The sequence below is a fragment of the Phaethon aethereus genome (assembly GCF_964289735.1).
Source record: "Phaethon aethereus genome assembly, chromosome: 5".
NCBI lineage: Eukaryota > Metazoa > Chordata > Aves > Phaethontiformes > Phaethontidae > Phaethon > Phaethon aethereus.
The window spans coordinates 67,693,977-67,713,571 of NC_138579.1; the positions used below are offsets into that span (position 1 = coordinate 67,693,977).

At 42.0% G+C, this 19,595-nt stretch overlaps 1 protein-coding gene across 3 annotated transcripts in view; it reads right to left on the reverse strand.

Annotated features, from left to right (window-relative positions):
• Positions 1–19,595, reverse strand: part of NAV2 (neuron navigator 2) — a gene marked incomplete at its 5' end in the record, with an annotated part of 428,748 nt that overhangs the window by 130,764 nt on the left and 278,389 nt on the right. For 2 of the 3 annotated variants that reach the window (XM_082000504.1, XM_082000503.1), the window contains 3 exons: positions 612–769; positions 5,583–5,850; positions 13,189–13,261. In XM_082000504.1, coding sequence (XP_081856630.1) covers positions 612–769; positions 5,583–5,850; positions 13,189–13,261 — 499 coding nt within the window. Of the gene's footprint in view, positions 1–611; positions 770–3,981; positions 4,051–5,582; positions 5,851–13,188; positions 13,262–19,595 lie in introns of all 3 variants that reach the window. The other variant, XM_082000502.1, reaches the window with a different exon arrangement.

Genomic DNA, 19,595 nt, shown 5'->3' on the forward strand with positions numbered 1-19,595 from the left:
AGTAAAAGTCATTGAAAAGAGCAGCAGCTCTTCAGGCAGAACCGGGTGCCTAGCATTTCTGATGCACTGCCATAGACAGAATTTCACTGCAACATTTATAAAACTGTAACATGTTCCTGCCTTCAAACCCTACACTATGCGATTCTTAAAATTAAGATTTAAATCATGTACTTTTGTAACTTAAAGGATCTTCCACAACAGTGGAGAAAACAAAAGCAAATGGTACTATTTACCATAAAAAAAAATGTGAAGAAATCTTTATTGGTCATTTTCCATTCCTGTCAAACTACTTATCAAAATGTCTTTTTGATTAATTCACTCTCCCTTATCTGTGCTTGAAGCAAAATGAAAAAACATGTTTCACCGGTGCCAGTTTTTCTTGAAGCTATTTTTTGGAAGTACCTTCAGGACAGTAACTCACAACTTCCGTTACAGTAAAGAAGGACTACGCCTTTTTCAAGAAAAGCCAGCTGATTTTTTGATTGTAAATGTCATGTTTACAACATACAGCTTTGACATAGTCTTTACAACTTCTGGAGCTTACTGGAAAATTCAGTTTCCCGCAAATGAAGCCACTGTTAAGAAAAATGTCAAAAGTCTCAGGTGCTTACCTTTGTCATTGCTGCCTGTTGGCGTTGGAGGGGGAATCCCAGGCTTAGATTTGTCGTAATTGTTAAAGCTCTGGCTGCGTCGATTGTTGGCACTAATAGAACCACGAGCTTTGGCCTCACTGCCTGCAGTGGACACCCTCGTGGTGGGGCCTGGAAGTCTGATGAAAGAATTACAGTATCATTAAATATATGAAATATATACTGTGGGAAAGAAAGAATGGAATACCATGCATAAGCTGAAAAGAAAAGGATCAGTACCATAAATACATACTCAGAAAGAGTCTGGGTTCTTTTATCAGAACAAATCATCCCAGATGAAAAATATATGGCAAACGAGCTACAGGCTGAGTTGTTTTACATCAGAAAAAAACCCCACCCTGAACTGAAATTAATGGTCACTTGCCACAAATCTCGTGAATCACAACTAGTTGCAAGTAAATTCAGTGGAGCAATACCCCCGCTACAAAGTGAGACGCTACTGTTCTTAAACCAGCTTGCTGGACACTTGTATTACATGCTGGGCACATAAGGGCCTACCCTTATTTTGGAAATAACAATGAGACAGAACATGGCTGCCTTTTCCCTCGTAGAGAAGGACATCACGTCTCTGCTCTGAAAGCCACAACGCCTAGCAGCCAAGCCCAGAAAACTTGTACTTGGTTTAACTATTTGAGCCTATTAAAAAAAAAAAAATCACACAAAGCTTAAGTTCCTCTCTTAAGGCAACCACAGTATCAGTGAGCTGGTATAAGCCTCTGCTGTAAACCGGGTCAATCTCATCCAGCATTTCCTTGCCGTGGCCAGTATTTGCAAGATTTAGCTGTTTACTGAGAAAAAAAAAATTAGTTAGGAGTCTGGAGTAAGTAGATAGGGAGGGATACTACTTCCATGCTCTCCAGGCAAAAGGGGAGGGGGAAGACTTTTCTGTCAGAATTAGGAAAGCCACAGGCATCACATCTCAGAACAATATGTGTGTCCGAGCCCTTCGAAGTCAAAGTCTATACGTAATGTTGCCGTGTTTGTACCATGTATTTTGGGCACAAATGAGCACATATACTCACATTCCAAATAGATGAAATACTAAAAATCGCAAGATTTGGTAGCTGCTCAAAATGCACACTGAAGAGTTAGTGCAACAGCTGTTGTAAAGAGCAAGGACATCCCATTAAAGGCTAAAAGACAAAACCAGTTCATGTCATCTACAGTAGCACTGAGACGGACGACTCTTTGCCATCTTTGTATTTTCTATGTGTTAGAATCTCTTGGAAACTTCTTTATATAAAACACAAAAATCTAATTTACTTAAATAACTTGTGCCAATAATAGGGTAAAATAAAGAAGTCCCCATTGTCATCCCAGGATGCAACCAACCAAATCACTGTTATGCCTATGGGAAGGAAGAGAAGCCAGGAAGGAGTCTGGCAGTGCTTCTTAAATAAACTGGCTTCTCCAAGAGCCCCAAAGAAATAGGAAATATGAAAAGAAACATGAAGGAAAAGAGCAAAAATGTCAGCGGCTGCATGCACATGCTTTCAAAGCTCAACAGAGGATAAGGTGTAAAAGCATCATTCAAATACAAAACCAAAAATTAATTTACAAACTCAAACCACGACGGATCTGGCACAGCACATCATGGTTCTGAGGTTGACTTTGCTGAAGCCTTTTAGGCGAGCCCCTCAATTTATCCAGCCTTTTTCAACCCTGGGAGGTGCCAGAAGGTTGTACATAGTCATCATTGCGGCAAGGTGTAAATGGGAACACCCCAGAGACGCTTCATCCACTGCAGAGGAGACTACACGGGAAGAAGCGGAGGCAAAGCAGGGACAAACGCTGTCTTTGAAGTCACCAAGACAAGAAAGTTCATTAAGAGTTTGTTTTGCTTAATAGGAGAACAAGCTAGGTTTCCTACAGGTAGGAAGGACGCACAAGACACCTCAGCTGAAAGTTTCTGCCCAGTGATAAAACATTGCCAGTACGGGCCAAGCACTGCAGGAAGGTTACTAGAGCCCCCAGGACCGGGAGCGGAGTTTTCTAGCAGGGCTTGGCAGGAGAGGAGGGATAATGTTCTTGTGCCAATGGGTAAGAAAAGGTTCCCCACACATGCCCACGCAGATTTGCAAAGCTGTCACACTTTAAAGTAAATAAAGCTACTCAAACCATGTGATCACTCAAGGAGTGACAAGTTTTCCATTCAAGTCGGTATTGTCACCTCCAATAAAAACATACAGAGAATAAAAAACATACGTGCTAAAAACACTCTTGAAGAAGATCATTTCTCTTAGATTTTTCTTTTTCCCCGCCCTGTAGTTTAACTGACTGATTTTAAGCCCCTGCTTTTGGTGTTAGGCCAAGCTATTTCACAGCAGTGCCTGTGAAATCTAGCGGAAAAAAACGGATTCAGGGAGACGTTCCCAGCTTCTTGCTGTTAGAGACAAGGCACTGAGCTCAGAGAAGACTCTCCATTACTGCACTTCAGCACCTCTTCTGGGCAAACACGAACTGTCAAGCCACAGTTATGCCCAAGTGAGAACACGAAAAGGAAACACGGGGCATTTTGACAGGGTTGTACTGCAGACCTTCACTGTTGTCATAAAAGAAAGCAGGTAGGGGAAAAAAATCCAAATTATACAGCAGAACTAACAACCTATACAAACTTGCCAAGCTGAATAAAAATCATAAGTAACAGTTCAGAAGCTTAGCAAAAACGCTATAATATAGTTTACCAATGTATAACGATATAAAAATTCCTAGTAGAACATTTGGATATATAATAGTAGTAAAAGTAAACATGATTAATAACCACTTTAATAACACAGCAACCCTTACAATCTCTGAGATGAGATGGTCATACGAGCTGGCATGCAAGTCATGCTGGGATTCGGGAAAAAAATTTGACTGAAATACCTCTTAACGATTTCCAGGAAGATGAGAAAAGCTCAGCTTCAGAGCACGGGGAGTGCGGGAGCTCTGATGAGACAGACCCACAGGGTGCTGCGCGGGCTCGCGTCGCACACGTGATGCTCTCCTTACTAGCTAAGACACTACAGCCTGATGCTAGTTTCAATAATGCAGATCTAAATACAACTAATACAGATGTGTACAGCGGGGAGAGAACTCCCAGAACCATGTTTTGTTCTCAAAAGCAAAAGCTCAAAAGGACAAGAAAACCAGATTATTTTCTTGCGGGACAAAACACATTCCACGCCTTGAAAAAAAGAAAAAAAAAATTAAAATCCACCTAACACTTCCATATTTCGGCTGTTTGTAAAAAGCCTGGTTACAAACAAGGAGGAACGGGAACCCTAAACATGCATCCAGAAATATTGCAAAAAGATTATTCATGCTTTGCAGAAGATGAAGAAATGCTAACCTAGAAGACTTTTTCTGACCAAGAGTGAATCGGATGATTTTGCTTTGAGATGAGTCCCTGGGAGATGCACTGTATGACAGGAAAGAAAAAGCGGAAGATAACATTGAACAAAGAAACCTGTTTGTTTGTTTGTTTTAAGCCACTGAACTTAGTAACTAGTTTCAGGGAGAAAAGAGTTTTTATGAATTTCACAGGAAAAAAAGCTTCTTGCCTAAGTATAACTGTACATCAAAACTCCTAAAATCGTAAACGCATTAATTTTTATAGAATAATGAACACGCAGTTTGGCATGCAAACCCCAACCTTATTATTCTTTTCTTTCTCAATCTTTAACTGTATGTATTTTCTGCAGAATCTGAGCAATTTCACTTTAGTATATAGTAAGAAAACATGACATTTAAGACCTTCAGGTTAGGTATTTTTAAATCATTTGAAACCCAGCACAATCGACACAATGGACTGAAAATATCAAAGCAATATTCAAATGGTCCCAAGCATCTCTGCATTTTTTTGACAGAAAAGTCAGAGAAATATGTTCAAGTGAGTCTTTGTTTTACAGTAATTATTTCCTGTACAAGTTTATACACACTGTAGCAACACTATATTTCTCAATTATACAGAAACATTGTTTCCACCCAAGATGAGCATGATTCATGAAGACATAAGTAAAAACCAAATACGCTCTGAGTAGTCTCACTTGTAAAGCCTCATTTAAACTCTTTATATCCCTCAAAGCAGCACTTAGGCTGGTGTTCACTTTAATATGTGTTATTTTAACACAAATAAGCTTCAACTTAATTTGAGATTAAAAAAACCCAAGCCTTCACGCTTTACTAATTGTGCAAATACGGTTCAGCCTTGAATCTTGCCCACTTATTCCCACTGAAACCCGCACCCTCTTGCAGTGGAAGGCTCAGACAAGCAGAAGGCTGTACATGCATTCACCGTGGTCCTGCTTTCATAAACGACTGTTATGCTAACCTGGAAAGAGCACCCACAGGACTAACGGCACTCAAGGGACAACGGGCCCTTCTGCTTATCCGTATTCTGATCTAGGAGTGCCAAACACCAACTGTGAAAATTATTTCTTGCGTAAACCAGCAGCTTATTATTTTTGACCAGTAAGCCTAGATTTGATTTTGACTGTCACCAGCCACGATGAGCTCTATTGCTTTTACCGCTGTCAGAGCCTTCCACTTCTTAAGACCGAAATTCTTGTAAACTGAGAACTGAAGTCGGTTTTCACATGCCCAAAAATATATATCCTGTAATGGCAATGACACACATGCCTTGCAAGTAGAAAGAAGCAAAAGGAACACTGAGAAAATATGTCCTTATAAAATACATTGGTTACTTGGTCTAGAAGGTATTTTACACCCATCAAACTGCGTATTTCTAGCCCTGAGAACATATTTAAGCACATCTGTTTTGATTTCCAAAGGTGTGAAGTCAACTGCTACCCAGCACTTCATTTCCAACACACTCTTCATTCTAGAGTAGAACTAAAGAAAGAAATCTCTTCGCCTTCTGAAGACCTTCAACAAGAAGAAAAAAAGAAATAAACAATGGAAAAAAACCCAACTAAAAGGAAATTTCCCCACCTTGACTGCATTTCTGGCTGTGCTTTGAGCTGGTGCTGCGCAGCTTGCGGGGGCTGTTGGCACGGAGTCTGAAGCGAAGCCGGCACCTGCTGCTGCGGTACCCCGACCTGGCACTGGGATGGAGGCCCTGCTTGCTGGGATGCTGGGGGAGGCTGCTGGGACGGATGGTGGTGTGGTTGCTGTTTCTGTGGCTGCTGTTGCTGTTGCTTGTATCGAGATAAACTGAAGAAAAGGCCCAAGATGGCCTTTAGATTCCCATTCCTGATTTCTGTAAGGCAACGTTCAGAAGTCACTTGTCAGCCACCGGTTACGGTTTCTCGGCACGCCGTCGCAACGAAGCGCCGGTGGGATGTGACAGGCTTTCTGCACACCTCATCGGCATTACAGCGATGACCGGGGAGCACCGGCTCCAAATAACTAGCTAACTTCTCCCCTGCGGCGACTGCACGATGTCTTCCATTTCTGCTATAGTCTGTATGTTAATGCCAGTGGGCTTAAAAAGATCGTTCCTTTAAACTAAAGTAAAGAAAGGAAAACAGAAACCCCACAACAACCAGTGTATTAACAGCAGCCCGCTGCAAGCGATTTCTCAGTCCTAAAGTTGCATGAGGAGAAGAAACTACTCCATTATCACACAGTATTATATCATTTCTGGAATATCAGACTAATGGCTTCCACTAAGAAAATCTGATGCAAGTTTTGCACTAAACAATATGATTATTGGGTGAAATAGCTTTTTTAAAACAGATAACCAGCAGTTTGATGCTCTCACAAGCTGATAAAGAAGGGATACCCAAGGTACCTAAAGACAGCTTGACAGTGAATGAATAAACATTTTGATTCCTAAAAGTCACCCTGTTATTCTGTGCGTTCAAATGTGAAAATGCAAAAACAAACACAAATACCAGAGCATGCAGTTAACAGCTGTAATATAATTAATATGCAAGAGCACTAATTCAGTCTTGCAGACAACCTTAATAACGTGCCACGACTTAATTATTTAGCATGTTTAATTTCCTAAATTGAAGAAGTGAATTAAAAAAGCTACATCAAACAGCTGAACTTTTGCATGCACTATATGGACCACTCGAACTAATAAAACTTACTGTTGCCCTATGCTTTTAAGTGCCCCTACACAGATTGGTGCAAGAGCGGAAGAAAAGGACGCGTGGCAAGGCAGCGGCCAAGCACAAAGTTAAGAATCGGGATTTTAATTTCTGATCCCAATTCTGGCTGAAAGGTTGCTTTGACTTTGTAATGGGCCCTGCTCTACCCTTTATTCGCTCTCCCAGCCCCATTTCTGCCCACATTGCTCACCTGTGCTGCATAACAAGCTTCTGTTCTTAACCCCAAGCCCTTCACCCAGTAAATCTCAGGCTCACGGCTTTAAGATTTTGCTCCCCTTTCTATAGCAGCTTCCAGCTTTGGTCTCCTTGCCTACCCGCACCTCAATCTACCTTCTCTTCCTAGCTACTAGCCTAATGTACTTCCTTCCTCAATTTTTTTGGGCCCACGCACATCTCCTCAGCGACTCCTGGGCCTTACCCGAGTGGTCCTGATCATCACCCAGACCCAGGATATTCCTTTGCTCTCCTACTTCTTGACTTCATTTCCTCGCCCCTTTTTTCCTCCCTGCAGCCTGACCCCTCCACCAGAGCTCCTTCCCACCACTGCCCCTGTTGCCCTTGTTTAAATGGTTATAAATCCCAGGGCCCTTGAGCAGCCACTTTCTGTCTTTGTTTTCTTAGCCAATTTTAGTCCCTCCCTGGACGCCGGGGTCCCAGTGAGTCCTGCCTGTTTCCCCTCTGCCCAGTCCACTCCTGCTCCCACGCCTCGAACCCAGTCTTCTCCCCCCCCCAGCATCGGGCAGGCTCCTTCTCTCATCCTCCCGTGTTTAGCCAGGGAGGACACGCAGGGAGGGAAGTAGACAATAAAGTAAAACAGACACAAAAGACAGAAAAGCACAGTAAAAAGGATCTCCTTATCTCAGTAAAGAACTCGAATCACTCACGGGAATGGTAAGGAACGTAGCACTTAATCACAGGCCAAAGCATAACTAAACAGAGCCAGAGGCACCGGGAAGCTTAACTGCACAAATACGGGCCAGAAGAGAAAAGAGATTACCGGGGTCTGCATGTTTAAACTTAGCAAAGCTACACACAGTTGGGAACAAGGGCTTCATTTCAATGTGAAGTGAAAGGCGATTGCAACAATAACCCACCTAAAACCTGTTACTCTCTACAGCTGCGTGTGTCTCCTGCTGTATTTATCAGAGGAGAAACCCGCTTTCGACATTTTTCTAAGGTAACTAAAAAAATAACAATCAAAAGGAAAACACCTTTAATGAGATTCAAAAGAAGCAGTCTCTTTCCCTCTGGATTTTAAGCAAAATATTTCAAACGGGACTTTCAGAGGTAGTTCTGTTTCTCTTATCTTGAAGATAGACTGAGGTAATTCTCCTGGCAGGTCGCCCCTGCACTTTGTACAAAAAGAGCATTTCAACGAGTACTTCAACCTGGCTGCGCTCTGCCCATCGCTGCAGTCTCAACTGCTTCCTGCTTGAAGTCCTTTCCAGTCCGTGCGTCAGCTTAAATATGCATCTTAACTTCGATAAAGACAAGCATGTCGCCCACCCATTTTGAATTTGGAGCCCAAAATGACGGGTCTTGTATATTTGAAGCAAACACTCTAGACATTTGAGAGGAAACTGGGATTTGGTTTTCAGAAAATCCACACGAATCTACCCTTTGGAAATTTCCACCTTGGAACATCTCTGTTGCTGCTTGTTTCACCGGCAGCTGGAACTTCCACCACTATCGCTAGTCAATCACCCTTCTCTGTCTTCACAAAAATCCACTGGACTCAGTGGAAATTGGAAAAAAAAAAAATCAGTTCAGGACAAAGAAAAGGTAAAGAAAAGAAAGGGCTGCTGGATAGATTACTAGAGCAATGTCATTATGCGATTCCTCTAACACTTGTGAATGAAATTTCTTGCAAGTCATATATTACTCATTACGTACGGAATAAAGATCACAGCAAACCGATGAAGAAGAAGAAACATGGTCTATCACTGTTATTTAGTCAAGCTTGTTTGCATCTGCTTCTGTAAAGCTTATTTTGTATCTGCTTCTGTAAAGCATGTGGCACTAGAAAAAACAGAACCAGTTTACACGGCCTAGACTGGTCAGCCAAACTGGCAAGCGGGAGCGCACATTTAAGAATCACTGCACATTCCTTAGCTTGCATCTATCTGCCAGAAAACAGAGCTGTCATATATACAGACTATTCACCCCTAAAGATAGTGGGTGTCTGCTGCTCTGGCTTCGCACTAGCCTCTTAGGGTTGACCACTGAGGGATTTTGCATGCAGTCCCCATCAGCCCTTCTTAGTTTAAGGAGATGAGGCAAGACGGTCTGCTGAATGGAACAAAATTAAATAAAAAAGCAGGAAATTCTGTCCACAGTGAATGACGGTAAAGGAGAGAAAGGGCCGAAATAACTACAAGCAGGTCTGATTTAAGACAAAATTGCGAGGAGTAGATATACTTCGCGGTTGATCCAGGATACGTCACGAAGCACAGACTCAACCCCAGCCAGCTGGTGCTCTGGGCTGACAGGGCTCTAAGCTGACTTCAGGGATCCAAAGCTTCCAGTACAAGCTCTGGGACGAACTCTGTGAATACGAACAATGCTGGGAATTTCATAGAAACGAGGTAGGGAAATGCAAGGAGGAGTTAATTCCCACCACACACGCTAGATCTGCAGGCCTTTTTTGATAATTAAAGAGTAATTTTTTTAAGACTGTACATAACTCTATCCAGTGTGGTATCATCAAAATTTGGCAGCGTGGTAAGTGCCCTGCTGAGGTACGTTTGAAATAGTGCTGTGAGATACCTGTCCTGCAGAAACAAAAATTCCACCTTCACACTGGAAAGGACCTAAAAAGGATGAACTGCAGTACTGCAGAGCGTGCACACTGAAATTCATTTACCTACAGAAGCGCGAACGTCGTTTCGGAGGGAAAAGTCTAGGCGGAATTGTCGTCGTTCCAACGTCTAGCGAGACATTTTCTTTCATCACTTTATGGTTTCATGATTTGCTCAGCTGATCGTTATCCAGTTAATCTGTTACCCAGACCGGGTACGGCTTCTATCTATGACATCAATTTGAGTTTCTGCTGCACATCTATGTTCTCCATAATCTTCAAAACCTTGGCAGCGAGGAGATACTGTATGAAGGAAGGCAAGCTGAGCTGGGCAGCTGCAATTCCAGGAGCCTAAAACCCAGCTTGGTGTGGAAACACATTTAAGAGCGTGGGTATGGAAAGCATGCCCCATAGTTTTCTTTAGTCATTACAAATGGAGATTTTAGAATTTAAGAATCTTGGAGAAGAGAATGTGTTTTGGCTCTGTGTTGCTGGGGAAGGGGGCCTGTCTCCAGCATAGTGTGGTGGTCATCAGCGATTGCAGATCCTTAGCAACTTCACTGAATAGAGCCATGAAAAAAGACTACGTCTAAGTGGCATGTGCAGGTCAAAGCAGGACTTTTTAATACTGGAAAGATATGGTACATGAAGTCCCAAATTATTTCAACATTTAGGATTCATCCAAATTCCAGTTTTGAGTCATTAATTTCCCTCCACACTAAAACTGCATTATTGAAAAATACATGTTCTCAAGCAACCCAGGAGAGACTTCACTGTTTATTCTCACTTGGAAGCAATCACAATCTACTACTTTCTCCTAGAAGAGGATCTGCCAGTGAGGTAAACAAAGTTATTTGCAGTTGACCTAGCAGGTCTTGGCAACTTGTGCAGAAACAGTGGCTTGTTTGGTTACGGCACTCTTCATCTGAAGTGATTCTGCGTTCTCTCCTGTTCAGTTTCCCCCTCCTGCCTCAGCACAATTAAGGCGTGACTAAGAAAAGAAATTGAATTTATTGTTGAATTCAAGTCTTTTAACCTCATTTTATAAAAAAGTGTTCCTTCCCCCCTCCTCTCTAGCTGTCACACTTTTCCTGCAATGTTAGTGGTGGAACCAGTAAATGTTCTCATTCGCATGTTGGCAGCAAACATTACTGGTCTCTTAACTTCCGTATAATTTAATATGTTAACTCCTAGAGAGCGTAAAGGAAAGGAAGAAATACAAAATCAGCAAAGTCATGGAATAACCTATATCCTGATGAGTCTGCCTTGTGATTTGGCTGGAGAGCAACGAACATTAATCATGTTGTCCCTTCCCAAGGGCGAACAACACTACACTGCCAACTTCGCACACCCAGACAGCTTTCTCATCAACTAATCTGCTATTTTTCTTAGATTTTGCATTTTATCAAGACAGGTAAATACTGTGAAATTTATTACATTTTTACAATATTTACATATCATGTCAAGGTTGAAATGGGCTTTTACAGGAAACTCGGTTGCATTTTCTTTTTAACCATGTGCTGGTAAACAAACTTTCCGCTGTTGGAAGTTTTAGCTCATACTTCCTTTTCTTGACATGAGAATCCTTCCAACTATAACTGAGCTATCGAGGCATATAATGCAGGCAGTTCTTGGGTTGACCATATTAAAGCTTCTCTTTGTAGGAAAATATTTGTGATCGGTGTTCTAACCCAGCTTAAGGCTACTCCACAGAAAAAGACAGCTAACCTTCAGCCTCTTCTTCTCCTGCTACTCGTGGTAACAGCAGGTTAGAACAACGTGCATTCAATATCTGCTACTTTGCTTCCCATGCTTACAAACTACCTCAAACTTAGTGAAATTACATTTCAAATATGTGTTTTCAAGTGGCTTGTAAGATCTCATAGAGTAGGATGAGGTAAGTGCTTCCTTTCGAGGACAGCAAGGGATTCCTTAAGCTATTTTCCAAACTGTCAGAATGTAGTTTTACATTGTAATTTTAAATAAGTTTTTTAAAAATAATAGCTTTAATTTCACAGTAACTTTATGAAAGTTTTTATATTTTTCTAATATTTTAAAAATGTAATGTACATATATAAAACTTGTATACACGATGGTTTCTCCATAAAATTCATCCACAGTGGTTATCTGGAGTAAACTTCACAAACATCATTTACCAGCCATAAGGGAAAGTGCGTTTCAGCTAAGACTTTAAATCGTGATCATAAAGTGCATGGTGCTGGGTTTTGGATTTGTGACTGAAACAGTGTTGACAGGGTGGCCGTGTTTTGGCTATTGCTGAGCAACGCTTGCACAGCGTCAAGGCTGTCTCTTCTTCCCACACTGCCTTCCCCCAGTGCACAGGCTGGGGGGCGGGGGGCAAGAAGCTGGGAGGGGACACAACCTGGACAGCTGAGCCCAGCTGATACCCTTGGGGGGTATCCCATGCCATATGACGTCATGCTCAGTAATAAAAACTGAGGTGGGTGGTGGGAGGATGTTGGGGAGGTCGCCATGGCTCGGAAACTGGCCGGGCATCTGTCTGCTTGTGGGAGGTGGCAAGCGATTGCCTTTGCATCGCTTGTTTTGGTTTTTTCTTCCTCTTTCCTTCACCCATTAGCCTATCTTCATCTTGATCCACGTGTTTTCTGACTCTTGCCCTTCCTATTCTCTCTGGTGCTTAGCTGCCGGCCGGGGTCAGCCCACCACATCTACTCATCCATTCTTGCCTTCCTTGTTTGAGCTATAGGATCCCTTCAGAGGAGGAAAACATGGCTTTAAACATACAGGGTCACGCACGTAAAAGTACGTGCACGATTTGACACTATAGCCTCCCCCTCAAAACTAAGTTTGCAAAGACACTGAGTCACCAAATCTAACTGGAAGTCTCACCTGATGCCACACAAACACTTATTTGTCCTGAGGAACACTGAAGGAGATGTCCTGTGATATATTTGAAGTTTGCCTTAGCAAAAGCAACCAAACCCAATCGCTTTTCCAGCACATTTAAATTAAAGTATAAGTGAAAGCTGGTTCTGAGGATGACAGAAATCTGTCTGATCTCTTAAGACAGCAGTTAAACAGCTTCCAAGACAAAAGGTACCATACATCCTGACTTTTATCATGCACTGGCATAAAGGAATATAGTACACTCACATGTGGGTTTCAGAAAAATTCTGGTGCTTTTCAAAAGCAGAGTGATTAATTAGAGGTCAAAATATCTTTTTTCTTTCGGTTCAAAACATTCGAATTTTACCGTTTCACGCATCTGGAAACAAACTTTGAAAAAAGAAAAGAAAGCGGGATACTTCCTCAGGTAAGAGAATAATTGAAGAATAAGGAAATAAATGATTTCTTTCTCAAAAGGCAAACAATCGCCAGCAGTTCACTTCAAATATCTGTAAAATTTACACTCTGATCAATGTGCCAATTACAGAACTTGGACAAGAAATGTCTGGTTTTGAACAGAAAGAAACGAAGAATTCTAATTCAGTCTCACTGATTATTTTTACAAGTCAGATACACAGAGACTAGATATCCATTCTACTGACATTTCATACCGAGATGGGGAAAAAAGGTGTAAAGACTATCAAAAGTTTGATCCATATTAAACCTCCATTACACTCCATGTGCTGGTTACAGTCACAAGCAGTAATTCAGGTTCCTCATTTAAAATGTAATTTTAAACAACCGATTGACTCACCTTCTGCTGACAGCCCCTGTATGTTAATTCCCTTAGCAGCCAAGAAACTCAGGCATGCATCTATGTTTTCAATCTGTTTGAGAACAAACAAAAAAGAGAGACAGAAGAAGAAAATGCATGTTAATAATTGTTTACTTTCATCTCCCGCCACCCTTTATCGCGCTCAGTCTCTGCATTACAGAAAAAGTCCCTTTGCTCGTTTTGTGGAAACCATAATATGAAACCTCCTCGGTTACTAAGGTCCTAAACTGATCGAGTCATTACGTGGGTCAGGACTTTCTGTTATTTGCACTTGCATGAAGAAATTTAGTTAATACTCTAACCACAAAAGGTGATCACCATGTATCTTACTAAAGGTTCAAGGATGTTATGCCCGGATTTTTAACCTATGATAAGTATAGCAAACACAAAACCGAAAATAAACAGAGAGGCCACATTTGCTTGAGGAGGCAGATTGCCACTTGCTCTGAAGTTGACAGCTGGCAAAAGTTTCCAGCCACAAAAGCAGTCAAATGTAAAAACCGTAACTTGAAACCCCAGCCGGAATCCAAAAAACGTTCCCTCGCGACATCCTCCGCACGTCGGCAACGACGGGCAACTCCGGCCGCGCGCTGCGGGGCGAATCCTGCCCTCCAGAGAGGTGGTACAACGGCATTAAATTGCACGGGGTAGAATGAACGTTGACCAGGCAGGGTCGTCTGCGCACCAGCTCTGGCTGCTAGTGACTACGGCTGCTACACCGCTTTCACTTTATAGATAAGGCAGTAGACAGAGCCCAATCCCCATGCTTGCTATCACGTAACGACCTTTCTTCTGTGAAGTTTGGAGACATCAGAAAGGAACGTGAAAGATGCAGCTTCCCGGGCAGCTCCTGCCTGCCCTCGGAAAAAATACAGCAGTGAGGGCCATGGCATTCTGGAGGCTGGGCTCCCAGCACCTGACCTGCGCTTCCCGTCCTCCTCAAAGTCATAAAAAAGTACAAGGCAAGCTGCCAGACAACCTCCAGCATGGATTTCTTCCAGGGTACCTTCATTTATTGTCTACAAAGATAACAACAAAAACGTTCTCTTCTATCAGGAAAAAAAATGTTATTGGCATTACATAGCTGTTATTTCAACAATTATAAACACTGATACACTCAAAACTTTTATCAACCTCATTATACTTTGAGATATACCATATCAAAGTATACTTTGAGTGTACTATATACTTCCAAACCCAGATAGATACCAAAGAACTCATTTCCTGTAATGTTCAGACCGTAAAGCTTGTAGTAGGGTACAGTTCAAGGGTTCATTGATCCGCAGTTCAATACGATACGACCGTCAATCTCTACTCGTGTCCTTCCTCAGTGCTTGTGAGAGACTGAACTGTAAAACATTTGTCCTCAACAACCCTCTCAAGCTTTCAACACAGCTCTTTTACTGAGGTGATTTGGGACTTTGCTGGAAAGCCAAAGTTCACCTTTTCGAGAATAAACACCACACAAAAGCATCAATCCCTTTCTATAACCTGCACTTATAAAGTCTGCATCGTTCCAAGAACATTTCCAGTCTTCCACAGCTGTGAGTAGATGTCTCCTAATAAGGAGGATTACTTAGATTAGTGAGTAAAGATAAGTAATATCTGATCTCCACTCCAGATCTGCCGTTGTAGAAACTCAAAGTAGCTATTTCAATCCTTAGCGCCCTGAACTGCTCTACTTCTCTTCCCAGGTCCCTCGTCTTTGCTCAAACTCTCCTAAGAGAGAGGCAGAGTGACCACAGGATAAAAATTTACTTCTGGGTAGCAAGTTCCTCATCGGTGCCCTCATTCTTGGTGCTACATAGGAGTCCTTGCTGCCTCCCTCACCTCGTGCTCATTGCAGATCCGACTCAGATTCAAGGAACACCCCCCCTTAAGATCACCACCACCTCTTCCCTGGGACAAAGCCATGGTTTTCTCTGAGCATTTCAGTCACTTTTAAGATAAGATATACAGCTCCCACCCCCAGCCTAATAGATGATCCCCATGCTCCAATGCTTGAGGTTGAGTGACCTGGACCTCCCTGCCGTATAAAAGGACAGGCGGGCTACCTTGCCACACCACTTGTAATGCCTGGCTAAAGGCTGTGAGAAACAGGGGCTTTTTGGTGCTCTACTGACGTGGAAAACAAAATTAGAGTAATACAAAATGCAGAAAAAGATTACAGGACATGCACTGTCAACAAAATCCATGGTGCCTTACAGTCAAGAACTCGTAAGAATCAAGACATTATAGAAACAGGAAAATGTCCTATTTCAGTACTTAGAACCAGGCATGATGAAATAAAGTGGTAATAACAGAGGCTTGCAAAAGCAAACCTCTTCCATTCAGAAAATAAAGTACTACGGCAAGATGCTACGGGGATGCACAGCATCGCATGCATGAGGAATTCACTAAAAAAATACAACAGAAGGACAAAAAAAGCATCAATGATTCTGTTAACATTTACACAGTATCACCTGCGACACTAACAGCGTTACACGGCAGAATGGCAGGAATGTGAGCAATTAGTTGATTTTGAAGGAAAAATAGAGCCCCAAGAGAAAAAAAGAAAGAAATCTGGGTAAACTCAAGAAACTGAAATGCAGAATGCGGGTCTATAGCTGAAATGATTAAAACTTAGTGTTGATAGGAATTCAGGGTACTTCCCGCACAATGACTGGCCGGTGGCCCACATAAAAGTGATTTGTGACTGCTACTCAGCTCCAGTGGACAAGGGCTCACACTCACCTGGCACTCTGGAGACTCCTCCTAAGAGGCAAAAGCCCTGAATGCTTGAGCAGGGAGCTGTCTTCTGCCACCCCGAGGTGCCGAGAACGAAAACAGTGACGTTGGGCTGAGGGATGCCTATCACCGATTTTTCATGTTGTAAAAACTGAAGATAAGAAAGCTCCTGAAATCTTACGCCAAATAGCTTAAGGCGTGAATAACATTTTGTGGTCAGTGGCCTGAGTGAAAAACCCAAAACTCAGCTTATCACCTTATCTTAAGAATTAGTCTAATCCATCAGAAATCACGTCACTTGTTTAAAGACACGAATTTCCAACAGCGTAGCATTTAACGAATTTTACCTATAAAAGCTCCAAGGAAGGATTCTGTCTCTAGCCCCTGCTGTATTAACATAACAACTAACTATTAATAATCTGCAAACATGGTTTTAGGGAGAAAGATGTCCTGGTGCATGAAAGGTTGGAGATAGCAGCATGGTAGTTAGACCATTTAGATGTGTGTACCTAGGGTAGAAGTGAAGTTCCTGGATAGATCTCAGCTAAGCAAAGACCTAATGACCCTGTGTCGTGGTGACTTGCGACACAAAGTACAGCTGCCTCTGTGAAATGACAATATTCAGCAGCAAATTGTCACTGAGGCTCTACACACCCTTCCTTGGCCGAGTCCACGTGTTGCTTAAACCCCTTAAGCAGATGTGAAAAGACTGGATTTGCCAAAGGGGAGTGTATGTTTTCTTTTTCACTGTGAGCTACAATTGTTTTTTTGGCTGACAATTCCCATTTCACGTTTGCTTTGCCAGCAACATTTAACACAGCAGAAGCACAGCAGGAATGATGGCAGCTGGGATGCTCTCATTTCCCACCTACCCAAAATATGGGAAATCTGTGCAAAAGGCGAAGGAAAACCAAGGACAGACATCCACAGTGATTATCTCACTTGGACATATTACTGGGAGTGTCCAAAACCGAGCCTTGCCTTGTTATACTTCATCAAATTTCATCAATCATCATCATTACATGAAATGAATTTGTAATTTTGAACCGCTGCATATAAACTGTTTCAGGTACAGTCACCTATGAGAACGCATTATCAGTCCCGCACCCTATACGACATATTCCGAAATGTCCCTAAATGCCAACCGAGGACAGCTGAGCCCGCACCCAAGGGGCTGCCCACCTCCGGAGGCGGCTCCTCCTTTTTTATAAATTAGGAGACGATAAGAAAAAATAAAAACCCATAGAATTAAACTTTTGTTCAGACACGATATGTCAAGTGTCACAGCTCCCACTCTCACATTCACAGAAGCAAAGCACGTATTTCAGTCAGCTACCTGCAAACTTCCCCTTAACCTGACTCTCTGGGTGGCATTTGCTACCTTGGCAAGACGGGAGCAGAAGGCATCACGGCTAAGAAGTATTGCACACGCCTAACTTTCAAGCACCAGACCAACAGCAGTTGCTTTGTTACACCAGTAAGACCATCAGCCTCCTGCTGGAAAAGCAGGATTAAAAGCTAGCGGTCACACGTATTTACTGATTTCTAAGTACTTTTGTGAAGGACGTGATTGCACATCATCGTTTTCATTCCTTCCAGACTTGAACACTCCGAGTTCCTTCCGAGCTTCCAGACATATGAAACTCAAGTAGACACAAATTTAGCAGCTTCATTCAATTCCTGTATGTTGATCAGAATACATTTATTTAATTCTTATTCCACTATTACTTTCCCAGGTGTATTACTCTGGTTTCCCTCTGCTCTCAAACGTACCTTACAGTAATTACGCATTTCTGACAACACCGGCCACCAGACTCACACAAGCTTTTGCACTTGCCATGCAACAGCAATTTCAATTTCTATTCTTGTCAGGGCTAGAAGGAAAAGGAGCTAGGAAACACGCCCTGGCCTGTATGAGCAGAACAGGGCACGCCAGAGCCAAAAAAACCCCAACGAATATGCTCAGCCTGTAAATGGAGACCCCCATGTGGGCACCGACACGTGTTGAACATTGACTATATTAGACAAAGACCTGAATACGGCAACTGTCCACAGCCAAAGCCGTACAGCCAACTCTGCCAAGTCAAAAATAGAAGGTAAATTATAACTAGTGCTGCTCTTGAGGCAGATACAGATGTTTTCCTCAAACAAAGATCAGAATGAAACTCACTGTAAGTTCCTTCGCCATGGGAAGCTTCGCATGGTGTGATGCAAGACCTCTGCTCCCAACTTTTACAGTGATAGATGTGGCGTTTTTATGAGCTTATCCAGAAAAGCCACTACTTAGATTGAAGCCAGTGCTTCCCACTTAACTTGAGGCTCCAAGTTATGGCCAGTATATTAATTTTCAACGGAGAAAAAGAAGATTGATTTCATGTGAAAGTTTTTGAAGTTCCACAAACTCTTATGTAATATTCCAGCAGACTTCACATACATGTAGAAACAAGGAAAGAGCCTAACACAAGCTGTTTACGGCAAGTTATTTCTCAAGGCAACATATATTCCTTGCCTGTAGTTTCAGATCAAGCTTTTACGCTCAGTATTTTTACATCAAAGTGTAGCAAGAGCCTTAAAATCTTAAATCATTACATTGACAATTCTTAAAACCCTGGAGTTTTTGGGGGAGGGAGGGTAGCCCCCTGAAATTATGTTTCATTTGCACTATTTCCTAAACATACTGATATATAAGAAATACCAAGGTCAAATCACAAATTCCATTTTCCCCAAAGGATATAAATGGTAACCATTATTGCTTTGTTTAAAATGCATCTTCATTTGTAGCTATCCCAATGAAGACGTATCCTTTTTTAAAGAAAATAATACACCGTTTCGAGTGTTCATATGCTGCTCCTGGCTATTTGGATAAAAACCTCTCTCAAAATTAATTTTCAAGGTTTTGACAGAATTTGGTGGATATCTTAGAACTGCAACAACAGATGTAACAGAGGCAAATAAAGCTAATTCATATTCTGAAGCCAGGTTGTAAGAGATCTAGCCAGAGAAACAAAAATCTGTTTTCATGGGTACACTGTTTTCACATAGATGTGAAGAACTGACCCACTCTTACAAGAATTGCATTATTTTTGGTTTTTAAACAAAAGGACTGTTTGGGCTCTAATCTAATTTGAAATCTTGAGATGTCCTAAATTACGATTAGTTAAGCAACAACAATGTCAACTTTGCAAAACAAATATTAATGGCGTATCCCGCCTCTGGAGAATCATGAATTTAGGGTGCAGGTAAAACTCTTCCCTGGTCTCAGTAGACACTGGACTAGATTTTAGCACATACCACACTAACTGTACGTTATTGCCAATAAATCTAGGCGAAGAGAGGAAGAGATGGAGAGAAACCATGGCCACCCTCAGCACATACAGAACGAGGCGGGTGGCGAGTCCCACGAAAGCTTCATTTCCATCCTCGCTGGCTCTTCACAGGAGACCCTTTCTACCTGGGGCTTCCAGACTGAAAGTTATGTTTCTAGTGCTGTGCAGTTGGGATTAAATGTAAAATATGATCATTATCTAGTGAAGATGGACTTCTTCACAAAACATCCTTGAATTCTACATGAAACGATATATTTAAAAGAGTATAAGTGCGTAAAAGGAAGGACAGACACAAAAACCTCTCCCTGCAGTAAGCACTGGCTCTTGTAAACT